At 38.5% G+C, this 23,225-nt stretch overlaps 1 protein-coding gene and 1 pseudogene across 4 annotated transcripts in view; one reads left to right on the top strand and one right to left on the bottom strand.

Annotated features, from left to right (window-relative positions):
- Positions 1 to 23,225, bottom strand: part of KHDRBS3 (KH RNA binding domain containing, signal transduction associated 3) — a 199,093-nt gene that overhangs the window by 62,557 nt on the left and 113,311 nt on the right. For all 4 annotated transcript variants that reach the window (XR_005062642.2, XM_037023269.2, XM_037023270.2 and 1 more), the window contains one exon: positions 13,632 to 13,768. Coding sequence is in view for 3 of the 4 variants with exons in the window: in XM_037023269.2 (XP_036879164.1) it covers positions 13,632 to 13,768 (137 nt within the window). In the remaining variant the exon portion in view is untranslated. The remainder of the gene's footprint in view (positions 1 to 13,631; positions 13,769 to 23,225) is intronic.
- Positions 2,244 to 2,338, top strand: LOC118973373 (U6 spliceosomal RNA; annotated as a pseudogene).

Below are 23,225 nucleotides of genomic sequence, written 5' to 3'. Positions count from 1 at the left end.
TTTAGATAGCACATGGAGGTGTGGGGAGGGTGCTGTGGGCCTGGCATAGATGCAACTGACCCCCCAGGAAGAAACATGTGGCTCAAGGAGGAACAAGAATGAGAGAATGAGGCCTCCTGATAACCAGACATTAGATAAAGACATAATGAAATGGGGGGAAAAAAGCTATAAATCAATCTCTCAAGAACAAAGAAGTTAAATCCTCAAAAACAGTAACAAATTGATTCCAACTATGTATTAAATTATATAACATGACCAAGTGGGTTCATACTAGGTACGGAAGTTTGGTTCAACATTAGAAAATCAATGTGATCCACCACATCAACAAGGCTTATAAAAAATTATGTGATCGATAAAGGAGCCATGGATATACAATGGGGAAAAGACAGCCTCTTTAACAACTGGTGCTGGCAAAACTGGACAGCTACATGCAAGAGAATGAAACTGGATTATTGTCTAACCCCATACACAGAACTAAACTCAAAATGGATCAAAGACTGAATGTAAGTCATGACACCATAAAACTCTTAAAAGAAAACATAGGTAAAAATCTCTTAAATATAAACATGTGCAACTTTTTCCTGAATGCATCTCCTCGGGCAAGGAAAACAAAATAAAAAATGAACACATGGGACTACATCATGCTAAAAAGCTTCTGTACAGCTAAGGACATCATCAGCAGAACAAAAAGGCCTCCGACAGTATGGGAGAATATATTTGTAAATGACATATCCGACAAGGGGTTAATATCCAAAATACATAAAGAACTCACATGCCTCAACACCCAAAAAGCATATCACCCTATTAAAAACTGGCCAGAGGAAATGAACAGATACTTCTCCAAAGAAGAAATTCAGATGGCCAACAGGCACAAGAAAAGATGCTCCACATTGCTAATTACTCAGGGAAATACAAATTAAAACCATAATGAGATACCACCTCACACCAGTTAGGATGGGCAACACAGAAAAGACTAGGAGCAACAAATGCTGGCGAGGATGAGGAGAAAGGGGAGCCCTCCTGCACTGCTGGTGGGAATGTAAACTAGTTCAACCATTGTGGAAAGCAGTATGGAGGTTCCTCAAAAAACTAAAAATAGAAATACCATTTGACCCAGGAATTCTACTCCTAGGAATTTACCCTAAGAATGCAGTATCCCAGTTTCAAAAAGACATATGCACCCCTATGTTTAGTGCAGCACTATTTACAATAGCCAAGAAATGGAAACAACCTAAGTATCCATCAGTAGATGAATGGATAAAGAAGATGTGGTACATATACACAATGGAATACTCCGCAGCCATAAGAAAACAAATCCTACCATTTGCAACAACATGGATGGAGCTAGAGGGTATTATGCTCAGTGAAATAAGCCAGGCGGAGAAAGACAAGTACCAAATGATTTCACTCATCTGTGGAGCATAAGAACAAAGCAAAAACTGAAGGAACAAAACAGCAGCAGAATCACAGAACCCAGGGATGGACTAACAGTTACCAAAGGGAAAGGGACTGGGGAGGGTAGGTGGAAAGGAAGGTGAAGGGGAATAAGGGGCATTACGATTAGCAGATATAACATAGCGGGAGGCGCACGGGGAAGGCAGTAGAGCACAGAGAAGACAAGTAGTGACTCTACAGCATCTTACTAGGCTGATGGACAGTGACTGTAATGGGGTACGTGGTGGGGACTTGATAATGGGGGAAATCTAGTAACCACAATGTTGCTCATGTGATTGTATATTAATGAGACCAAAATAAAAAAAATAAAAGAAAAGGTTAGGCTGTAAAATAAAACTCTTCATAGACTTAAAAAAAAAAATCATGTGATCATACAGAGTAGGAAATGCATCTAACCAAATGCAACACCATTCATGATAAAAATTCTCACCAAACTAGGAACAGAGTGTAATTTCTTCAAGTTGAAAAGAACATCTAAAAATCCTGTAACTAATATTATATTCAACGGTGAGAGACTGAATGCTTTCTCTTTAAGACTGGGAACAAGGCAAGCGGGTCGGCGCTCACTATTCCCATTCACATTGTGCTGGGACGCCTGCCTGCCTGAGGCAGTAAGAAAAGGAAGTAACCAAACAAAACAAAGCAAGCAAGCAAACAAAAAATTCCTAGAATAAGGGCATAAAACACAGTCTCAGTATAGAACATTAATAAGCTAACTGATTTCCTATATACCACAATGAACAATTGAAATTTGAAATTAAAACAATAATAGCGCTTGCTTTGGCAGGATATATATATATATGAAAATCGGAATAATACAAAGAAGATCAGCATGGCCCCTGCTTAGGATGACATGCAAATCTGTGAGATTTTCCATATTTTTTTATGCATATGATGGAGCAGAAGGCATATGGGAAATCTCTGTACCTTCTTCTCAATTTTGCTGTGAGCCTAAAATTGCTATAAAAAAAGAAAGTATTTAAACACACACACACACAGTAACATTTACTGAAACAACAAAAGAAATCAAATGTTTTGGCACAAATCTAATCAAATACGTACAGAAACTATGTAGAAAACTACAAAACTCTGATAAAAGAAATCAAAGGAGAAACATCCTATGTTCATGGTTGTAAGAGGCACTGTTGTTAAGTTGCCAGTTCTTCCCACTTGATCTACAGACTTAATGCAATCACAGTTAAAATCCTGGAGGGAAATTCATAGATTAACAATCATATTCTAAAGAATACAGGGAAAAGCAAAAGACCTGGAATAGACAACAGAAGAAAAATGATGGAAGACTCACTTACTATAAAATTTAAGACTATGATTTTAAGACTTACTATAAAGCTACAATAACCAAGTCAATGAGTAATGGAGGGGAAAAAAAGACAACACAGATCAATGGAATGAAAGAGAGGGCCCAGAAATAACTGATCCACAGAAATACAGTCAAAGGATCACTGACAAAGGCATGAAGACAATCAATGGAGTAATAAAGGCACAAAGACAATGGAGCAATGACAGTTTTCTCATCAACTGGATATGCGTATGCACAAAAAGAAAAAACCTAGACACAGACCTTATACCTTTCACAAAAATTGACTCAAAATGGGTTTTAGATCTAAATTTAAAATATAAAATGTATAGAAGAAAATAAAGGAGAAATCCATTGTGACCTTGGTTTGATAGGTTTTAACATACAATATGGAAACCATAATCTGTGAAATAAAAATTGGTAAGCTAGACTTTTTAAAAATTAAAGACAAACTCTGAGGACACTATTGATAAAGGATCTGTATCAATAATATACTAAGAACTTTTGAAACTCAACAATAAGAAATCAAACAATTCCATTAAAAAATAACCAAAGACTTGGACAGTTCACCAAAGAAGATATGTAGATGGCAACAGCTAAATAAATGAAAAGATGTTCCACATCACTTGTCATAAAGGGATTGCAAATTAAAACATACCTACTAGAATGAATAAAATCAAAAGTAACTGAGTACACCAAATGGTAGGCAAATGAAATAGAATAGCCACTTAGACAATTTGCAGTTTCTTCCAAAGTTAAACATAGTCTTACCCTACAATCTAGCAATTGTATTCCTAGGTATTTACCCAACTGATATGAAAACCTACTTCTGCACAAAACATGCATATGCACATTTACAGCAGCTTTACTCATAGTTCCTAAAACAATCAAGATCTTCTTCAATAGGCAAATAGATACGCAAGCTGGGGTATGTTCATATAATAGACAATAAAAAGAAATAAGCCAACAATCCATGAAAAAATATGGATGACTCTAAACTACACGTTTGTTAAGTGAAAGAAGCCATTCTAAATAGGCACGTACTGTATGATTCTAATTATATGACATTTTGGGAAAAAAAAAACAACAGAGATGAGTTAACAAAAGTAAGTGGCTGGCACAGGCTCAGGAAAGGAGGTAAGACCGAGTAGGTGAAGCACTAGGACTATTTTAGGGAGATGAAATCATTCTGTATGATACTGAAGCAGTGGACATGACACGAGGCATTTGTCCGTATCTACAGAACTTCATAACACAATATATGCAAAATAAAAAAAATACCCATTGTTTAGGAGATAGAGGTCTCCCAAGACAGAATGCTGAATGTGACAAAACATTTTAGCCACAATAAACACATATGACCTAGCCTACTGGAGGAGCTGGGAAGAAAAGTAAGTAAATTTAGAAATGAGTGAAGTTTGTAAGTTAGGCAGAAGGAACTGCATAAGCACTGTTCTAGTTGACAGTTATGTACCATGGGGTTGGTGTGTGTGTGTGTGTGTGTGTGTGTGTACACAAGTATAGGGTGACAATTCTGATACCAACATACATGTATACTTGAACTGAACAATTCAGCAAATGGATAGTGGATGGTGGGAGCCACATTTCTTGTGCTGGAGTGAAGGTTATACATAAACAAGTAGAGACTAGAATGCTCAATACATATAGTAGCGGACTGGCACTGGAGACATCAATATGAACTCTTGATTAGTCTTCTATAGATACAGACATATGTATAGATATACAGGGGCTAGTATGCATACATTGATTTCCTCGCTCTGTCAAAGGGAGAGGGCCTTGAAACAAGGCAATACTGGTAGCCACAAGCAGAACCAGCGCCCAGACCTGGGTTTCTAGTAGCACGCTCCAATAAAAGGAATCAGTGCTCCTTGAAAAAATGGCTGATTCGAAGGCTGGAGTGAGAAACATACAAGATGAGGTTAGTGCAATACTTTCTGGCACTACTTAAGAGTGCAAAAGCACTATGTCTATAAAAACAAAGTATGCACTTCAATTAAAAAATAGGGACTCTCTTGTCCCCTCCTGGCATCTTACAAAAAAACCTGACCAGGATTTCTCAAAACTGTCAAGATCATCAAAAAGAAGGAAAATCTAAGAGTTTCACCCTTGGGTAACTTGTACTATCCCTTCTAGGAGTAGTATAAATTAGGTATTGCTGAACTTTTGCCTTCTGGTTAACATTCAAACTAATCAGGAGTCTGAACTTTCCAAGTCAGTTTCCTCCACTTGAAATGGGATATAGGATCCGCTTCTTACTGTTATTGTGAAGGAAAAATGACACAGGATGTATAAAGTACTGAGCGCATTTCCTACTCCATGAAGCTCAACAATTTATGTAAACTTCTATCACTCTAAACTGTCCTGACAGACACAGTTTCTATACTCTCTTATCTTTTTATCTCCAGTATATATTCAGAAAAATCTTCAATGTAATTAGAGGAAAGAATAGTTTCTATTTATAGTACCTCTAATTCATTTGTGATATTTCAGTCAATCTGTATATATTCAAAATAAGGCTCTTGCTTCCTTATCTAATACCCCATCCCTGCTACTCAAGGTACTATATGGACCAGAAAATATTCAGTATCTTGTTTGCATATATAAATTTGTCTTTCATCAAGGTGAAAGACATACTTTATCTGTTAAAGAAGCTAACAATTCTTTACTATCATCATCAACATTGTTAGGTTATGTGCTCACCAGGTATATGGAATCATACAAAGTTATCTGTCTCAGAAGTTTAGACAAGCCATTTGATATACGTAGCTCCAGATACTTACTTACCTATAAAAGATGCTTTGAAGGTTCATTTTTAAGTGCTTAAACTCCATGGGAATGGTGTTAAGCAGCATACTATTAGTATTGCTTTAAATGATACTCTGGTAGGAGGAAAGTATAATGGAGAGTGACATATTAACATAAAAATCCTGTCACACTGCACAGTATTTAATGAGTGCTACCCACGGAGTTTGCGGCAGAACATCTGGATTGGTAATATGAGAACAGAAAAAAAGTGTGTCTGTTAGATGAGTTTTCTAATGATAATCAGTGGGAATTTACTATTTCTTTACATGAAAAGTTGATTCAAATAGATAGAATTAAGGTGTCACACTGCTCAGAGTGAGGATAATGGAAAAGCCGAAAGAGAACATCAATGTTTCATCAGCAGGTGAATGGATGCAGTTGTAATGGTTCTGTGTTTGAATTTTTTCAGTAGGGCAACCATGGTTTCTGGTTTTAAAACTCAGGTATGAAAATAATCTGGACAGGTCTTTGTAGGAAACAGCTATTTTCATGGGAATAGTGCTTTGAATGACTGAATACAAGAAAGCAGATTAATCAAGAATGAATCACGTTGCAGATTAACAAGAGGTTTTAGGATGTGATGAAAAAAGCATGTGCTTTGGATTCCAACACACCCATACTCAAATCTAGTCTTGTCAGCTTAGTTGCTGAGCCAGGGTATTCCCTCCGCAAATGAGATTAATGATATCTAGTTCTTGCAGATTGGCTACGAGGCTTACACACTGGGTCTCTAATGTGCCTAGCCTAACAGTAGTTACTCTGTAGTCCTCCACTTGGACTCTGTCCTGGTACTTTCCTTTTGGCTGCTCTCTGAAGGGTGAAGAGATAGCAGAAAACTGGTACAACTCCCATAAGTTCTCCTTCTGTACATTAATAACAACCAACCCCTTTCTCTGCATTTTATATGTTTAGCAACAGTAATACAGCTTGGTAGGGTAAGAGTATAAATGGATACTACATTGCTTGGCTTCTGTCTCTAAATTTTACAAGAAGCAGAAAGTATAGGGTAAAACAATACATTTGGTGGCAGAGGCCCTGAATGCCAAGCTACGTCCAGCATTGTCAGCTGGGCGGCCTCGGGAACCCACGTGACTCCTGGGCCTCAGGAAAGGGAGGGCCTCCCCCTGACCACCAGTGGGCTTCTGAGGGACGTACTGTCAGGGTCTTAGCCTGAAATCACTGACATCAAAGCGAGAAAAAACCTTCCCGTGATCTGCCCGAGGTCCGCGCCCTGATGCAGGAATGACTGGAGGGGTGGTTTGTTCTTCCTACAGAATCCCTAACACATTTTACAACTTTCTTCACCTCTATTTTTTTTCTTGCCAGATGTTGACAAGCAAATGAGAGGCTAGACTAAAGGAGAAGGTGAGCGCAGACCATGGTTAAAATCCCTCAGAATGTGCCCTCGGGCGCGGCCATGGCGGCTCCTCCTCCGAGCGGGCCTCCGGGACGCACTCCCGGGTGGAGCTCCGCAGGCCTGCGCAGCTGGGATCTCGTTTCCGGGCAGAATCTAAGCCGCTGGGCTGGGCTGGGCTGTGCGATGCTGCCTTTTCAATAAGCTCTAGGGTGCTGCTGCTGGTTTACATCCAGAGGTTGCAGGTCTGTTATGAACCCTTCTTTACTCTGATCCCTCCAATCTTCAATGCAATTTCTAGAACGTTGCTGAGCAACTGCTTTGTTATCCTACATTGTGCAGAGGATAAGAGAAATCACAGGCAATTTGTTTATTCTCTAACAAGTTATGAACTAGTTACTAGTAAAACTGTTGAGAATATAAGATGGTGTGTGAGAAGTACAGCCTTTTATAAACAGCAAGAAGCTTTTTTTCAGAGAGCTCATTCCTTATTCCAAAGCCTATTCTGATTGTTATCATGTTTTTTGCTTTATTTGTTTAAAAATAAATATGGCAAGGATTTTATTCTTTCTAACTATTTAACTTACTATGGAGATTCCCACTCATTAAGTTCCATCCACCCCAACCATCTCAGCTTATCAGTGGATCTTTCTGAACATGATCCTAGGGAAAAAAATCAGTTGGACAGGCTGGGCATCAAAAGCCTCCCTCTGGTTGGCACTGAGGTCAAGGGGCCTGGAACGTTTACCCAGCTTCATGCTGCACCTGACCTGGACGTGACCAGCCAGCCGCGTGCAGCCATGAGAACCATGCTTGGCTGCCTTTCTTGGTCTGTCCCTGGCTGGCATTTACATTACATGGTCTTGTCTGGTATACTTAAAACTAATATACGATTGTATATCAACTATACTTCAAAAAAAAAAAATCCCCACACTACTTGCCACATTTGTGCCTCAGTTATTTTCTTTCCAAAGCCCGTTAACGTGATTTTAAAAGGAACCACACATTCTCTCCTTTGTCCCTACTTTAAGATTAACTCCAGTGCTGCCACTCACTAGCACACCATGAGAGAGCACTTGGATAAAGAGCGACTGGAGACCGAGGGCTGAGGGGGGACTTCAATCGGAGAGATTCAGTTGACCGTAGGCAAGAAAAGCAGAGAAACACAGGTCGTGAATCAGTGCCTAGGTTTCTATTACAGGCACAGGCAGCAGACGCAGAGTCGGGGGGGCGCCTGCTTTAGCAGCTCAGGGAGCAGAACGTCCCGAGAAGGCAGGACCAGCAGCAGGGAATTAAACAATGTAAATCACATCCTAATAAGGTGCTTTTTTTTTTTTATGTCTATAATTTTGGCTGGTAGAAAAAGAAATACATTATCATTTTCCTATATCCTCCTTTTCCTTAATTAGAAAAGGACTTTTTAATATAGATTTGTAGATTAATATAATCATACCACACACTGGTGAAATACTTATGGCCCTTAAAGGAACTATTATGTTTTCTTGATAACATTTCTCATAATTTCATGTACTATAGAGGACACACATCATTTTCAGTCACTAAAACAATCTCCAGTATTTATGATATCATTTATAATCCAAAAAGAGACAGTACCATGCGGAGTCAGTGTGGGCAAAGAAGGGAGAATGAGGGTCCCTCAGACCCCATGCTGCGGGCAGTCAGGTGGTGTCCAACAGGCAAAGCAACTGTGGCTACTTACTGTTAATCCCAGCAACCGCTAAAGTGCCAGTGTCACAAAGATATGACATCATTAAACTCAGCAGGGTGCAATCTGCTGTTGAAACTAAGAGTGACTAATTTAAACTGAGAGCTCACACGGTGACTCAAAGATGCTGCTAGTGTAGCGGCCCCAGGAACTGGTAGCCGTCCCCCAGCAGCCCCGTGCGCCTGCTGCGAGCCCCACCCCAGCACACAGTGTGGGACGTACAACCCTAAGATCTAAGGCAGGTTTGCAGGCCAAGAAGGAAAAGAGAGCAAGGGGCAGGTAAAATGCTTATAGAAACTATATGAGAACTCCCCGATGAGACGAAAGCTAATAAAAGGCCAAGAGTCCCTGGGACAGCCCAATGCCCTCAGTTAAAACAAAAACAAAACCACCACGTTCAGCCCCCGGGCCCAGTGAACATGTATTTACTACTTAGAAAAAAAAGCTTCATCTTCCTTGTTCACCTTCTCTTCCTGCTGGTTTTGGCATCGAATGCGGGGAGATAAGCCTGCCTGTTGCTTGGGAGAAAGGGCCAGAAGGGCCAGAGTCCAGGCCAGTGGAGAGAACACACAGCACGCAGCTGTGTGGGAGGGGAATGGCCGGGGCGGCCTGGAGCGTTCACACCGTCCAGGCCGGACCAGCAGAACAGAACCAACTGTGGGGCAGAAGACGCACTGGGAAAAGCATAAAACCAGGGTGCCGTCTGCAGCGGCCACAGTTCTACATCCGCGTCACTTCCTGAACTCCCTCTCTGCCGGGGTCTGTGGGCGCGGTCGGAAGGCAATGTGCTCGCGGCACTGCTTTATGGGGCATCGCAGAAGACAGCCTGGAAGGAAAGACACTTCCTTATCGCCGAAGAAAAACATGATAAGTTTAGTTCTCTCATTTGAAACCTAAATGAAAAGGCTTTATTAAGACACTTGTTACTGCCCACTGTAGGATTTAATTTTGGATTGTTTACATCTTTTAGCCAAAAGGTTTCCTAAAGTGGTGACACTGGGGAACTTTCATGAACATTCCAGCAATAACGTGTTCCACTGTGACACTGCAAAGTGGCAATGTCCACGTGACCTGCCCACACAGCTGATCCCCTAAATTCAGTCATGTGACAAAAAACTACATTATCAGAATATATTGTAAATGGTCAGCACTTGATCAGAAAGAGCCTAGATGATCTGCTATTGTACCATATTCACTCAACAATTATTTACTGAGTATAGTTTGTTAGGTACTAGGGACATGGAGCCCTTGTGCATTTACATTATGATGAGGAGTAACCAGTGAAAAAAGTGAACAAATAAGAAAGGTCCATTTGATAAATGCTGCTAAGTAACCAAGACACGTGTCGCGGACCAGCTTCTGGATTGGGGGTGGGGGGGCACATGTCGTGGACCAGCTTCTGGATTGGGGGTGGGGGGAGCACGTGTCGCAGACCAGCTTCTGGATTGGGGGTGGGGGGAGCACGTGTCACGGACCAGCTTCTGGATTGGGGGTGGGGGGATACTTTAAACAAGGACATGGGGAAGGCTTCTCCAACAGGTGCCTGTGCGCCTGGAGAAGTGTGGGGGGGGGTGTAGGGGAGACACCTGGGGACCAAGCATTCGGAGGGTAAGAAGATTGAACATGAAGGACCCGGGAAAGAAACAAGCTCGTCCTGTTTAAGGCACAGAAAGGAAGCCAGTCTGGCTGGAGTGCAGAGTGGCAGGCGGGCTGAGATCACGTCAGAAAGGGGAGCAGAGAGCCAGTGGTGGGCGTTCACATCAGGAAGTCGGGGTTTCCTTCCAGCTGCAAAAGAAGCATCTGGAGCATTCTAAGCAGCAAGGAGAGACAATCTAATTTAGTTTGAAAAACCCATTAAGACTGTGAATGAAAACTGGAAGAATAGCGTGGAAAGATCAGGAGGATAGGAAGAGGTGACTAAAGAAAAACATACTTAAGGTTCATTTCAGAGGAAAAATCAAAATGACAGTAACTGACTGGATACGGCAAAGGTCTGCTTAACACTGTCCACCGGCAACACTTCTCACAAGTCCCAGGGCTCCAAAGTACGAGGCTTCAATGAGCACATTTGTCTTTTCATTACTGTTTTTAGATATTTAGACACTATGTATTCTGTAACCATATTTCCTCCAGTTTTGGTCTTTAAGAAGCTCAAAGCATAATCCAAAGACCACCTCTGCCAACTCTACAGAATAACATGTATTTTTCTGAGTACTAACACCGCCCTTGGGGTTTTTGTAATTTTCTATCCTAATTTCCACGTCAATTTATTTTTATTCTGTTAGATGGACATACTAGTTCAGCAAGTTACTATATGTGATCTGATGAGAGAAAGTAATAAAGAAGTGCAGAAGGCTTTTCACCACAGCTTGTATTGAAAGTATATGCTAAGATGAAAATATAGTAAAAGTGACAGAATGTAAGTTCTATGGAAAAGCTAGTGGGAGAATGGATGGAAGAAAAAGGATGAGTCTGATGAAAAGAAAGGGAAGGACCAGCGAGGGGAGAGGTGTGGATTACGGAGCCAGGCTCTAGGGACCAGCTGCCAACCTGGGCAAGTAACCAACTCCCCTGGCCTCACATTCCTCATTTTTACAATGGTGACATTAACACAACAGTGGCCCCCTCCTAGGGCTGTTATGAGCCTCAGCCTTTTTAACATCAAGTGCTTAGAAGAGTACTCAGTCGACAGTAGCTGCCATGTAAGTGTTTGATAAAATAAGTTTTAGTAGGAGATCTAAAGATAAATAGTAAACAGGGAAGAGAGGCAGAGAGGAAAACCAGAATGGGAGACAGGGGACGATGTGAACAAAGGTGTGGAAGATGCAAGCACAAACTTCATGACAGTTTCCAGCCTAGGGTTAAACACCCAGGAAATATGGCGAAGTAAACAATAAAGACTAAATGGAAGAGAGGTCCTCAGAAAAAATGCAGAAGGGCTTTGAGTGCCTATTCTAGTAATATGATTTTATACTGCAAAAAGCAGAGTATTTGGAAGATTTGGTACCAAGGAAGCCTATAACCATATGGAGGAAAGAAAGCAGGGTGTGTGTAAAGGGCTCTGCCCAAGGGCCCAGGGTCCATCATGCCCCCTACACACATGGGCACCTTGTGTATGTTTAACCTTGTACTACCCAGCCATTGCTCCACCACAAACTAAAAAACAGTATGAACTGTGACCTCAACAGTAACTCTATCAGAGAACATTAACCATCAAGACAATGGGAAGACTTTATATTTAAAAGGCAGTGACGTATAGACTGTAATCAAGAGGGATGATTGTTCATCCAGGCCGACTGAGGTACTCTCCAGGCACTGTACTCCAAGTAGCAGAGAGCTTCCGCCTCCCTCACCTGTTCATAACCTAACATTTTCAACTTGATTTAAAATCTGGAAACTAAATTAGAAATCATCTTCAGTAAAAATGGACGATCTGGTTTAAGGAGTACAACATCCCCTAAACATGGCACTGGACATGCTCTATTCTCTATGCTCCCTATCCAAAAGCACTCGCTCTGTTTGCTGCCTTACTTAACAAAAGGGCCTCTGCAGATGTGATTATTAGGTTAAGAATCTTGAGATGAAAAGACTACCCTGGATTGTTCAGATGGGCCCTAGGTATAATCACATGTATCCTTATAAAAGGGAGGCATATGGAGATCAGAGACAGGCTTAGGAGGAGGAGCAACATGCGGGCAAGGGAGAGGGCAGGGTGCTGCAGCCACAAGTGAAGGGACTCCCATGGGCACCAGCAGCTGGCAAGACAGGGGAAGGATCCTCCCAGGCAACTCCAGGGGGAGGTTTGCCAACACCTTGATTTTGGTCTAGTAATACTCATTCCAAACATCTAACCTCCAAAAGTAGGATACATTTCTAGTGTTTAAAGTCACTAAATTTGTCATAACTCATCACAGCAGCCGCAGGAAACTAATATAGCAGGTCAGTAATTTCTTATGATTTCAAGTAAATTTAATGAAGAAACAGAAATGAAAGAGATTTGCCATTTACTGAGCACCTACATAAATTGTTTCATTAAACCATCAACAGCAATTCTATTATTATTAATCTTTTTTTTTTTTTAATAGAGAAAACCTACCTGGTACCATGCCCAGGTCTATACTTATTTTACACTGCAATAACAGTGTGCTAATCAGCAAAACTAAATAGGAGAAATTAGTTTTAGTTCCCCCAAATGAACTTGGAGATAGAGAAGAATGGTATTTTAAATTATTTCATGCACTGTTCTAAATGAAAAAATATATAATTATGAGTGAATAATCTGTTAACCTCTCCACTGAGTTCCTATGGGGGCAAAAGTTAAAAATTAAAAATAAATTGCAAATAAATTTGAGACAGTCATGTCTCAATTTATGGTTCGTGTAAGTAAGTTGACATGAATTCATCAAAACATTTTTCATATTAAAAGCAGTCATCAATCCAGAGACAAACATAAATATTCTTTGTGCCTGGGTCAACTCAGAAATTTTCAGATACCACACAGCTTTTACAGTAAATAAAATTAAACAGAGATCTGGACACTCACTTGGTCCCTGACATTGTTCTCAACACTGGAGATGCAGCAATGAAGTAGCTTGATGCTGTACTCAATGGGGAGAACACAGCTTCCACTATCTCAATTTGCATATAAACGCTAGTACTTACATAAAGACAAGCCTCATTTTAAAGAATTAAGGAATCAATGTCAGAGTGATTAAATAAATATCTCTAGCCATTACCTAACAAGTGGTACAGGTTATAGTTAAGCCTGGAAATATGTCAGTCCAAAGTGAATCCCCTTCAGATGGTATCATACTGTCTGAATATATTCTTATAGGCTTTATACTGTTACACTGATACAGCTGCTTGATTATTAATAAAGGAAACATTAAACCTGTTGCCATGGTATCTTATTCTAACGACAACAGAAAAGTAAGTCAAGGAATTACACCTACCTGGTTATTGTGGGGGTTGGTACACCTCTCGTACGCAAGGTGGGTTTCCCTCGAACTGGTACATCTGCGTTTTCTGAACCACCATTCAAATATGTTAATTCCTGGAGCTGTGCTTGTCTGATTTCATCATTATAGTCCTACATAGAAGACAAGATAGCATAACTGACCTCTTATGAAAAATACAAAGTTTTAGGACAAGAAGCAAACAATTTTTTAGCTTAAGGAAAGCCACTGAAATCATACAACAAGATTTGAGTTTGTTGAAATGAAAATGTATCAATAAATTATAAAAAGAAAAAGCAGTATTTTTCCCCAAATTAAAAATTTTACAATCAGCCATAACTCCCTAGGCTTGTCATACTTTCCAAATAAAATATGTATAATAAAATTAAACACCATATAACTGATATATAGGCATTATTATTTACAACTCAATTCAAACAGTAGTTATTGAGCATCTATGTTGTGCCAACTAACAAAACACAGAGGAGAAGCCAAAGCCCCCACAGCCAAGGAACTCGCAGTCTGACAGAGGACACACACAGAGAACACGATAGCTGTAACCACAGTTAAGAACCGTATGCACACATTCTTTTTGTCCAGTCCCATTTGGATACTGTATAAGTAGCAAAATGCAACATTCCCAAAATTGAATACACCACCTTATTCTTGAAAACTTGCTCTTTCTTATCTTATATTATTGTCTAAATATTCAAATGAAAAAATATGGGACTCATCCTTGGTTTCTCCCCTTTCCTTAGTATCCCTAACTAAATAATTATCAAGAAAGACATGTCATTTATAAATAAAAGTGTGATCTGTTTCATAGCAAAAGGAAAGTTTAAGTCTAAATGATCAAAAGGGAAAGTCATCTAACTCAATTGTGGGTAGTAAGAGTAGGTTCTGGAGTGTGAACTTATTCCCAGAAGAGGGGCAATAAAGTATTCCAGATGGGAGGAAAAAGCATATTTTAACACCAGAAAGTAATGGTGTGTCCAAGGAATCAAAAGAAGTGCTCTATGGATGAATTATATAAACAATTTGGGGTAGAAGGTGGGTCTTAAAGTAGAGTTGGAGAAATAGAAACAAAATCATGCAAAACCTTAAGTCATTTTAAATATAACTTTAAATGTCTAGAATTAGAGGTACTAAAAAACATTTAATGGTTTTAAGGAGAAGAATTGTATATCTAGGTCTGTGCTTTGGAAATACTATGAACAAATAGATGCCAACAAATAAGATAACTTGGATGACATGATGACATAGACAAACTCCTAAAGAGAAACAAACTAGCAAACTGACAAGAAGAAACAAAATCTGAACAGATAGTAATAAGAGCCTAAATTAGTACTCAAAAATGCCTGCAAAGAAAAGCATAGGCCCACATGACTTCAATGGTGAATTCTACATACAAATTAAAGAAGAATTAATGCTAATCCTTCCCAAACTTCCAAAAAATTAAGAAGGGAACCCCTCATTCTATGAAGCCAGTATTGGTATCAAAACCAAAGACACTGTAAGAAAAGAAACCTACAGATGAATATCCTCATGACTATAAATGCAAAGGCTCTCAGAAAAATATTAAGAAGCTAAATCCAGCAACATAAATAAATAAAGCGGAATATACATACAAACCAATTGCAAGGTAGGTTTAACATCTGAAAATTAATAGATGTAACACAGAAGAGAAAAAAATCATTTTAATACACAGAAAAAACATTTGACATAAGAATCCAACACTCTTTAATGACAGAAACACTCAACAAACTAGAAAAACCTATAGCTAACGACACATGTAATGGTGAAAAACTGAGATTTAATGGTGAATCCTAAGATCAGGAACAAGATAAGGATGTCTACTCATACCACTTATATCCAACACTGGAGCCAAGGTACTAGTCAGGTCAATTGTGTAAGAAAAAGAAATAAATGGTATTCAGATTGGAAGGGAAAAACTTAATCTCTATTCACAAATGGCATAATCCCGTATATGGAAAATCACAAAGAATCCACAAAAACAGTAGAGCCAGTAAGTGAATTTAGCAAAGTTGCAGGATACAAAATCAATATACAAAAATCAGTTGTATTTTTCTTCACGCTAAAAATGAATAATCAAAAAATGAAATTAAGGAAACAATTCAGAGCAGCATAGAAAGTAGCAAAATTAGAAATAAATTAAGAGCATAATTTATTAGAAGTAAAATAAGAGGAAATAAGAGCATAATTTGTATACTAAAAGCTACAAAATGTTGGAAGAAATTTTTAAAAATCTAAGTAAACAATGATATCCAGTGCTATTGGATATGAGGACCTAATGTTGTTAACAATGATGACGAGAGCTACAGATTTTTAAAAATCCCTATCAAGAGGCTTCTTTGCAGAAATCTACAAGCTAATTCTAAACTTAGAAATTCAAGGGACCTAGTATAGCCAGAATAATCTTAAGAACAACAAAGAATCTTTGTTCTTAACAAAAACAAAGTTGGAAGACTGATCTGTTCCCACTTCAAAACTTAATAAAAAGCTATAGTAATCAAGGCCATATAGTACTGGCTTAAAGGGCAGACATAAAGATTAATGAAACAGAATAGAGACCCCAGACATAATTTACTGTAAGTTGATTTTCAAATAGTCACTTTAACAAATTGTACTGAAACAACTGAATATCCACATCAAAAAATTAAAGTGAGACCTGTAATGTGGGCCATACACAAAAATTAGATCAAAATGGATCAGAGACCTAAATTAAGAGCTATTGTGAAACTCTTAGAAGAAAACAATGATGTAAATCTTCACAACCTATGTTATGTAATGATTTCTTGGATAAGATACCAAAAGCAAAATGTAAAGAAAAGTAGACATATTGCACTAAATCACAATTTTAAGATGTTGTGCTATAAAGAATACTACCACATTATCTCACAGAAAAAAATTTTTGATGTATCTGATAAGGAACTTGTATTCAGAATATACAAAATGCCATAACAACCCAATAATAAAAGGACACATAACCTAAATTTTAAAGGATAAAGGACTTGAATAGACATTTCTCTTGAGATATAAAATGGTCAATAAGCCCATGAAAAGAGGCTCAACTTTCTTAGTCATTATGGAAATACAATCAAAATCATGATGAAATACCATGAACATACCCATTAGGATGACAATAATCAAAGAAACATCCAATATTTAGTATTGAAGAGACTATGGGGATACTGAAACTCTTAACCTTGCTGATAGTAAAGTAAAATGGTCCAGCCACTTTGGAAAAACATGTAGTAGCTCCTCAAAAGTGTTAAACAAGAATTACCATATGACCTAGCAATCTACTCATAGGTAATACCTCAGAAGATAAAAACATGTGTTTATGCAAAAATTTATACATGAATGTTCACAGCAGCACCATTCATAATAGCTAAGAAGTAGAAATAACCCCAAAGTCCTCAACTGACAAATGGACAAATAAAATGTGGTATAATGATACATGGGAATACTATCCAAAAATGAAAAACAACTTGAATGAACCTTGAAAACTGTATGTTACATGAAGGAAGTCAGGACAAAAGGTTATACATATTGTACATGTTTTATATGAAATGTCAAAAACAGGCAAATCAAAGAGACAGATTTATGGTTAGATAGAACAAAGAAGTAAGGGAGGGTAGGGGCGTGTAATGGGGAGTGACTGCTAAAAGGTATGGGGTTTCTTTTCGGGGATGATGAAAATCTAAAACTGATTGCAATGATGGTTGCATAACTGCAACTATACAGTAATACAATGATCTGTATACCTTAGATTAACTGTATGGTATATGAATTATGTCTCAATAAAAGCTGTGTAAAAAGTACAAAAAGAAAATTAGTGGTTGCCTAGGGAAGGAGACAAATAAATAATGACAGCTGTTTGTTTTGAGGTTTATTTAATGGGTGGTAATAAAAATGGTTAGATTATGATAACAGTTGAGAAATTCTGTGAATATACTAAAAACCACTGAGTTGTATACTCTGTATGGGTGAATATTTTGCAATGTGATTTATAGCTCAATAAAGATATTAAAGCCAATAAAGAATACTAGTGGCAGAAATGCTGGATGGAAGCTCTTAAATAATTTCAGGATGTGGTAAATATGGCCTGGAGTAGGAAGTGGCAGGAAGGATGAGGAAAGGCAGATCTGGAATTACTTATAATGTTTAATTTTATAAGAGATGGTAGTATAATGTATATGGGGAATATATGAGCAAAGTCAAGAATGTCAGTGGGTTTCTGGAAGGTAAGAAGAAGGATCAAAAACAGAGTGATACCATGATATAATCAACTTTATACAAGTTGAATCTGCAATGGCTAAAGCGAGATGTCCTATAGCAATCAGATACAGGAATTGGAAATTTAGAAGTTGAAGATACAGATACAGAAACAGAAGTGGGCAAGGAAGGCTTATTCAGGCCCTTCACATGACAGAGAAAGGTCTGTTGTCAAGGCTGACCACTGGCAGGTGCCTGGGAGATAACCTCTGAGCCCTTGGAGGGTTGTGTGTGCTCAGAGCTTCTCTGAAGCTTGACACCATGCTATAACAGTTGAGCCAGGTAAGTCTGCCCTAGTAATGTGACTGGTGGGGAACATAATTTTTGGCTCAGGAAATCAAGTAGAGGTGCTGGACTCTGAGCAGCTGAGATCAGGTACACAGGCACTGATGCTAAATAAAAACCCTGGACACCAAGGCTCAGGTGAGTTTCACTGGTTAGCAACACTTCATATGTATTGCCACAAACCGTTGCTGGGAGAATTAAATATGTCCTTTCGTAACTCCACTGGGAAGAGGCACCAGGAAACCTGGGCATAGTTTTCCTGGACTTCGCCCCATACTCCCTTTCTCTTGGCTGATTTTTATCTGAATCTTTTTGTTGAAGTAAGCCATAATTATAGCATGTAACAAATTTTTTGAGTCCATTTAGAGAATTAATGAACTTGAAGGTAGTTGTGGAAACCTCTAGAAAAAGAATTTATTTGTGTAAACAGTTAGCAATAGGCAGAATTGCTGGGAGCACATTAATACAGTGAGAGAAGGGCTTAGTACAAAGCTTTGAACACAAAGAGAAAGTAACGGGCAGAAAAAAGGCCTACACAAAGTAGACCAAAAGGTGTGGCAAGAAAGAGAGAAGGATGAGGAGGTGATGGTACAATGAAAGACACAGCAAGCCAGTGTTGCACATACATTCTGTTAACCAGCAAGTATTAGTTCCATGGGATTCACTAACAAGGCAGGATTGACTTCAAAAACAGCTCTTGCCTTCCCCCAGGCACAAGCGCCACACCCTGCAAACTCCTGACCTCACTCCAGGGGCTGAGCAGCTCCAGAGACTAAAGCTTCTGGGCACTAGAGGGCGCCACATAGAAATATGAAACGTCAAAGGAACCTGGTTCAGACAAAAATCTCACAAACCCCAGAAAAAGGGCCAAATGAAACTGAACTCACCAATCTTCCTGAAAGAAAGTTTACAATAAAAATCATAAATATGCTCATGGAGGAACAGAAAAATATTCAAGAACTCAGGGATGAATTTAGGACAGAGATTCAATCACTAAGAAATTCCACATCTGAAATGGAACATACAACAGAGGGATTGAAAAGTAGATAAGATGTAGTACAAGAGACGGTAAATGAAATAGAAATTAGAGAACAGGAATACAAAGAAGCTGAGGTACAGAGAGAAAAAAGAATGTGTAAGAATGAAAGAATATTGAGAGAACTGTGTGACCAATCCAAATGGAATAATATCTGCATTATAGGGGTACCAGAAGAAGAAGAGAGAGATCATTGAGGAGGTAATTGTTGAACACTTCCCCAATCTGGGGGCAGAGATAGTTCTCAGGCCATAGAGGTGCACAGATCTTCCAACACAAGGGACCCAAGGAAGACAACACCAAGACATATAAAAATTAAAATGGCAAAGATCAAGGATAAGGACAGACTTTTAAAAGCAGCTACAGAGACAAAAAAGATCACATATGAAGGAAAATCCATCAGGCTATCATCAGATTTCTCAACAGAAACCTTACAGGCCAGAAGGGAGAGGCATGATATATTTAATGCAATGAAACAGAAGGGCCTCAATCCAAGAATACCCTACTCAGCAAGGTTATCATTTAAATTTGAAGGAGGGATTAAACAATTTTCAGATAAGCAATAGCTGAGAGAATTTACCTCCCACAAACCACCTCTACAGTGCATTTTGGAGGGACTGCTATAGATGGAAGGCTTAATAGCTATCACCAGGGGAAATAAAACCACAGCAAAGAAAACAAATTAATTACTAAACAGATGCAAAATCAAATCAACTACCACCAAAATCAATCAAGAGATGGACAATGGACAAAGAGTACAGAATATGATACCTAATACATAAAGAATGGAGGAGGAAGAAAAAGGAGGAAAAGAAAAGAACCTTTCAGGTTGCATTTGTAACAGCATACTAAGTGACTTAAATTAGACTGTTAGATAGTAAGGAAATAATCCTTGAACCTTTGGTAACCACGACTCTAAAGCCTGAAATGGCACTAAGTAAATACCTGTCAATAATCGCCCTAAATGTAAATGGTCTGAATGCACCAATCAAAAGACACAGAATCACTGAATGAATAATAAAACAAGACCCATCTATATGCTGCCTACAACAGACTCACTTCAAACCCAAAGACAAACAAACTGAAAGTAAAGGGATGGAAAGATATTTAATGCAACTGACAGGGAGAAAAAAGCAGGAGTTGCAGTACTTGTATAAGACAAAATAGGTTTTAAAATAAAGAACGTAACAAGAGACAAAGAATTACATAATGATAAAGGGGTCAGTCCAACAAAAGGATATAACTATTATTAATACCTATGCACCCAACACAGGATCACCTACATATGTGAAACGAATACTAACAGAATTAAAGGGGGAAATAGAATGCAATGCATTCATTTTAGGAGACTTCAACACACCACTCACTCCAAAAGACACATCAACCAGACAGAAAATAAGTAAGGAGACAGAGGCCATGAACAACGTACTAGAACAGATGGACCTAACGGATATCTACAGAACACTCCATCCAAAAGCAACAGGATACACATTCTTCTCAAGTGCACAGGGAACATTTTCAAGAATAGATCATATACTACACCACAAAAAGAGCCTCAGTAAATTCAAAAAGATTGAAATTATACCAACCAGTTTCTCAGATCACAAATGTATGAAACTAGAAATAAATTACACAAAGAAAATGAAAAAACCAACAAAGACGTGTCAGCTTAACAACATGCTCCCAAATAATCAATGGATCAATGACCAAATAAAAACAGAGATCAAGCAATATATGCAGACAAATGACAACAATAATTCAACATTGCAAACACTGTGGGAACAGCAAAGGCTCACTAATAGGGAAGTATATTGTAATACAGGCCTACCTCAGGAAAGTAGAACAATTCCAAATGAACAGTCTAAACTCACAATTAACAAAACTAGAAAAGGAAGAACAAATGAGGCCCCAAGTCAATAGAAGGAGGGACATAATAAAGATTAGAGCAGAAATAAATGAAATCAAGAAGAATAAAACAAAAGAGTCAATGAAAGCAGGAGCTGAAATAATCAAAATAGATAAACCAGTAGCCAGACTTATGGAGGAAAAAAAGAGACTCTACACACATAAACAGAATCAGAATTGAGAAAGGAAAAATCACTACACCACAGAAATGCAAAGAATTATGACAGAATACTATGAAAAATTATACACTAACAGGATAACCTAGAAGAAATGGACAACTTTCTAGAAAAACACAGCCTTGCAAGGCTGGCCCAGAAAGAAGCAGAAAATATAAACAAACCAATTACCTGCAAGGAAATTGAATTGATGATCAAAAAACTACCTAAGAAAAAATTCCTGGACAAGATGGTTTCACTGCTGAATTTTATCAAACATATAGTGAAGACCTAATACCAAACCTCCTTAAAGTTTTCCAAAAAGTAGAAGCGAGGGGAATACTCCCAAACTCACTATATGAGGCCAGCATCACCCTAATACTAAAACAAGGCAAAGACACCACAAAAAAAGAAAATTACAGACCAATATCACTGATGAAAATAGATGCAAAAATTCTCAACAAAATATTAGCAAACCAAATTAAAAAATACATCAAAAAGATCATCCATCATGATCAAGTGGGATTCATCCCAGGGATGCAAGGATGGTACAGCATGCGAAAATCCGTCATCATCATTCACCACATCGACAAAAAGAAGGACAAAACCACATGATCACCTCAATAGATGTTGAAAAAGCATTTGACAAAATTCAACATCCATTCATGATAAAAACTCTCAACAAAATGTGTATAGAGGGCAAGTACCTCAACATAATAAAGGCCATATATGACAAACCCACAGCCAACATTATACTTAGCAGTGAGAAGCTGAAAGCTTTTCCTTTAAGATCAGGAACAAGACAAGGATGCCCACTCTCCCCACTGTTATTCAACATAGTACTGGAGGTCCTAGCCACGGCAATCAGACAACACAAAGAAATAAAAGGCATCCAGACTGGCAAGAAAGAAGTTAAACTGTCCCTGTTTGCAGATGACATGATATTGTACAGAAAAAACCCTAAAGAATCCACTCCAAAACTACTAGATCTAATATCTGAATTCAGCAAAGTTGCAGGATACAAAATTAATACGCAGAAATCTGTGGCATTCCTATACACTAACAATGAACTAGCAGAAAGAGAAATCAGGAAAACAATTCCATTCACAGTTGCATCAAAAAGAATAAAATATCTATGAATAAACCTAACCAAGGAAGTGAAAGACCTATACTCTGAAAACTATAAGACACTCATGAGAGAAATTAAAGAAGAAACCAATAAATGGAAACACATCCAATGCTCATGGATAGGAAGAATTAATGTCAAAATGGCCATCCTGCCTAAAGCAATCTACAGATTCAATGCAATTCCTATGAAAATACCAACAGCATTCTTCAACAAACTGGAACAAATAGTTCTAAAATTCATATGGTACAACAAAAGACCCCAAATAGCCAAAGCAATCCTAAGAAGGAAGAATAAAGCTGGGGAGATTATGCTCCCCAACTTCAAGCTCTACTGCAAAGCCACAGTAATCAAGACAATTAATTTGGTACTGGCACACAAACAGACCCATAGACCAAAGGAACAGACTAGAGAGCCCAGATATAAACCCAAGCATATATGGTCAATTAATATATGATAAAGGAGTCATGGATATACAATGGGGAAATGACAGCCTCTTTAACAGCTGGTGTTGACAAAACAGGACAGCTACATGCAAGAGAATGAAACTGGATTATTGTCTAACCTCATACACAAAACTAAACTCAAAATGGATCAAAGTCCTGAATGTAACTCATGAAACCATAAAACTCTTAGAAGAAAACATAGGTAAAAATCTCTTGAATATGAACATGAGCAACTTTTTCCTGAACTCATCTTCTCGAGCAAGGGAAACAAAATTAAAAATGAATAAATGGGACTACATCATGCTAACAAGCTTCTGTATAGCGAAGGACACCATCAGC

This window comes from Manis javanica, chromosome 2 (genome assembly GCF_040802235.1).
Source record: "Manis javanica isolate MJ-LG chromosome 2, MJ_LKY, whole genome shotgun sequence".
NCBI classification, from domain to species: domain Eukaryota; kingdom Metazoa; phylum Chordata; class Mammalia; order Pholidota; family Manidae; genus Manis; species Manis javanica.
The sequence above is the reverse complement of the archived record's forward strand: the minus strand, read 5'-3'. Positions and strand labels throughout refer to the sequence as shown.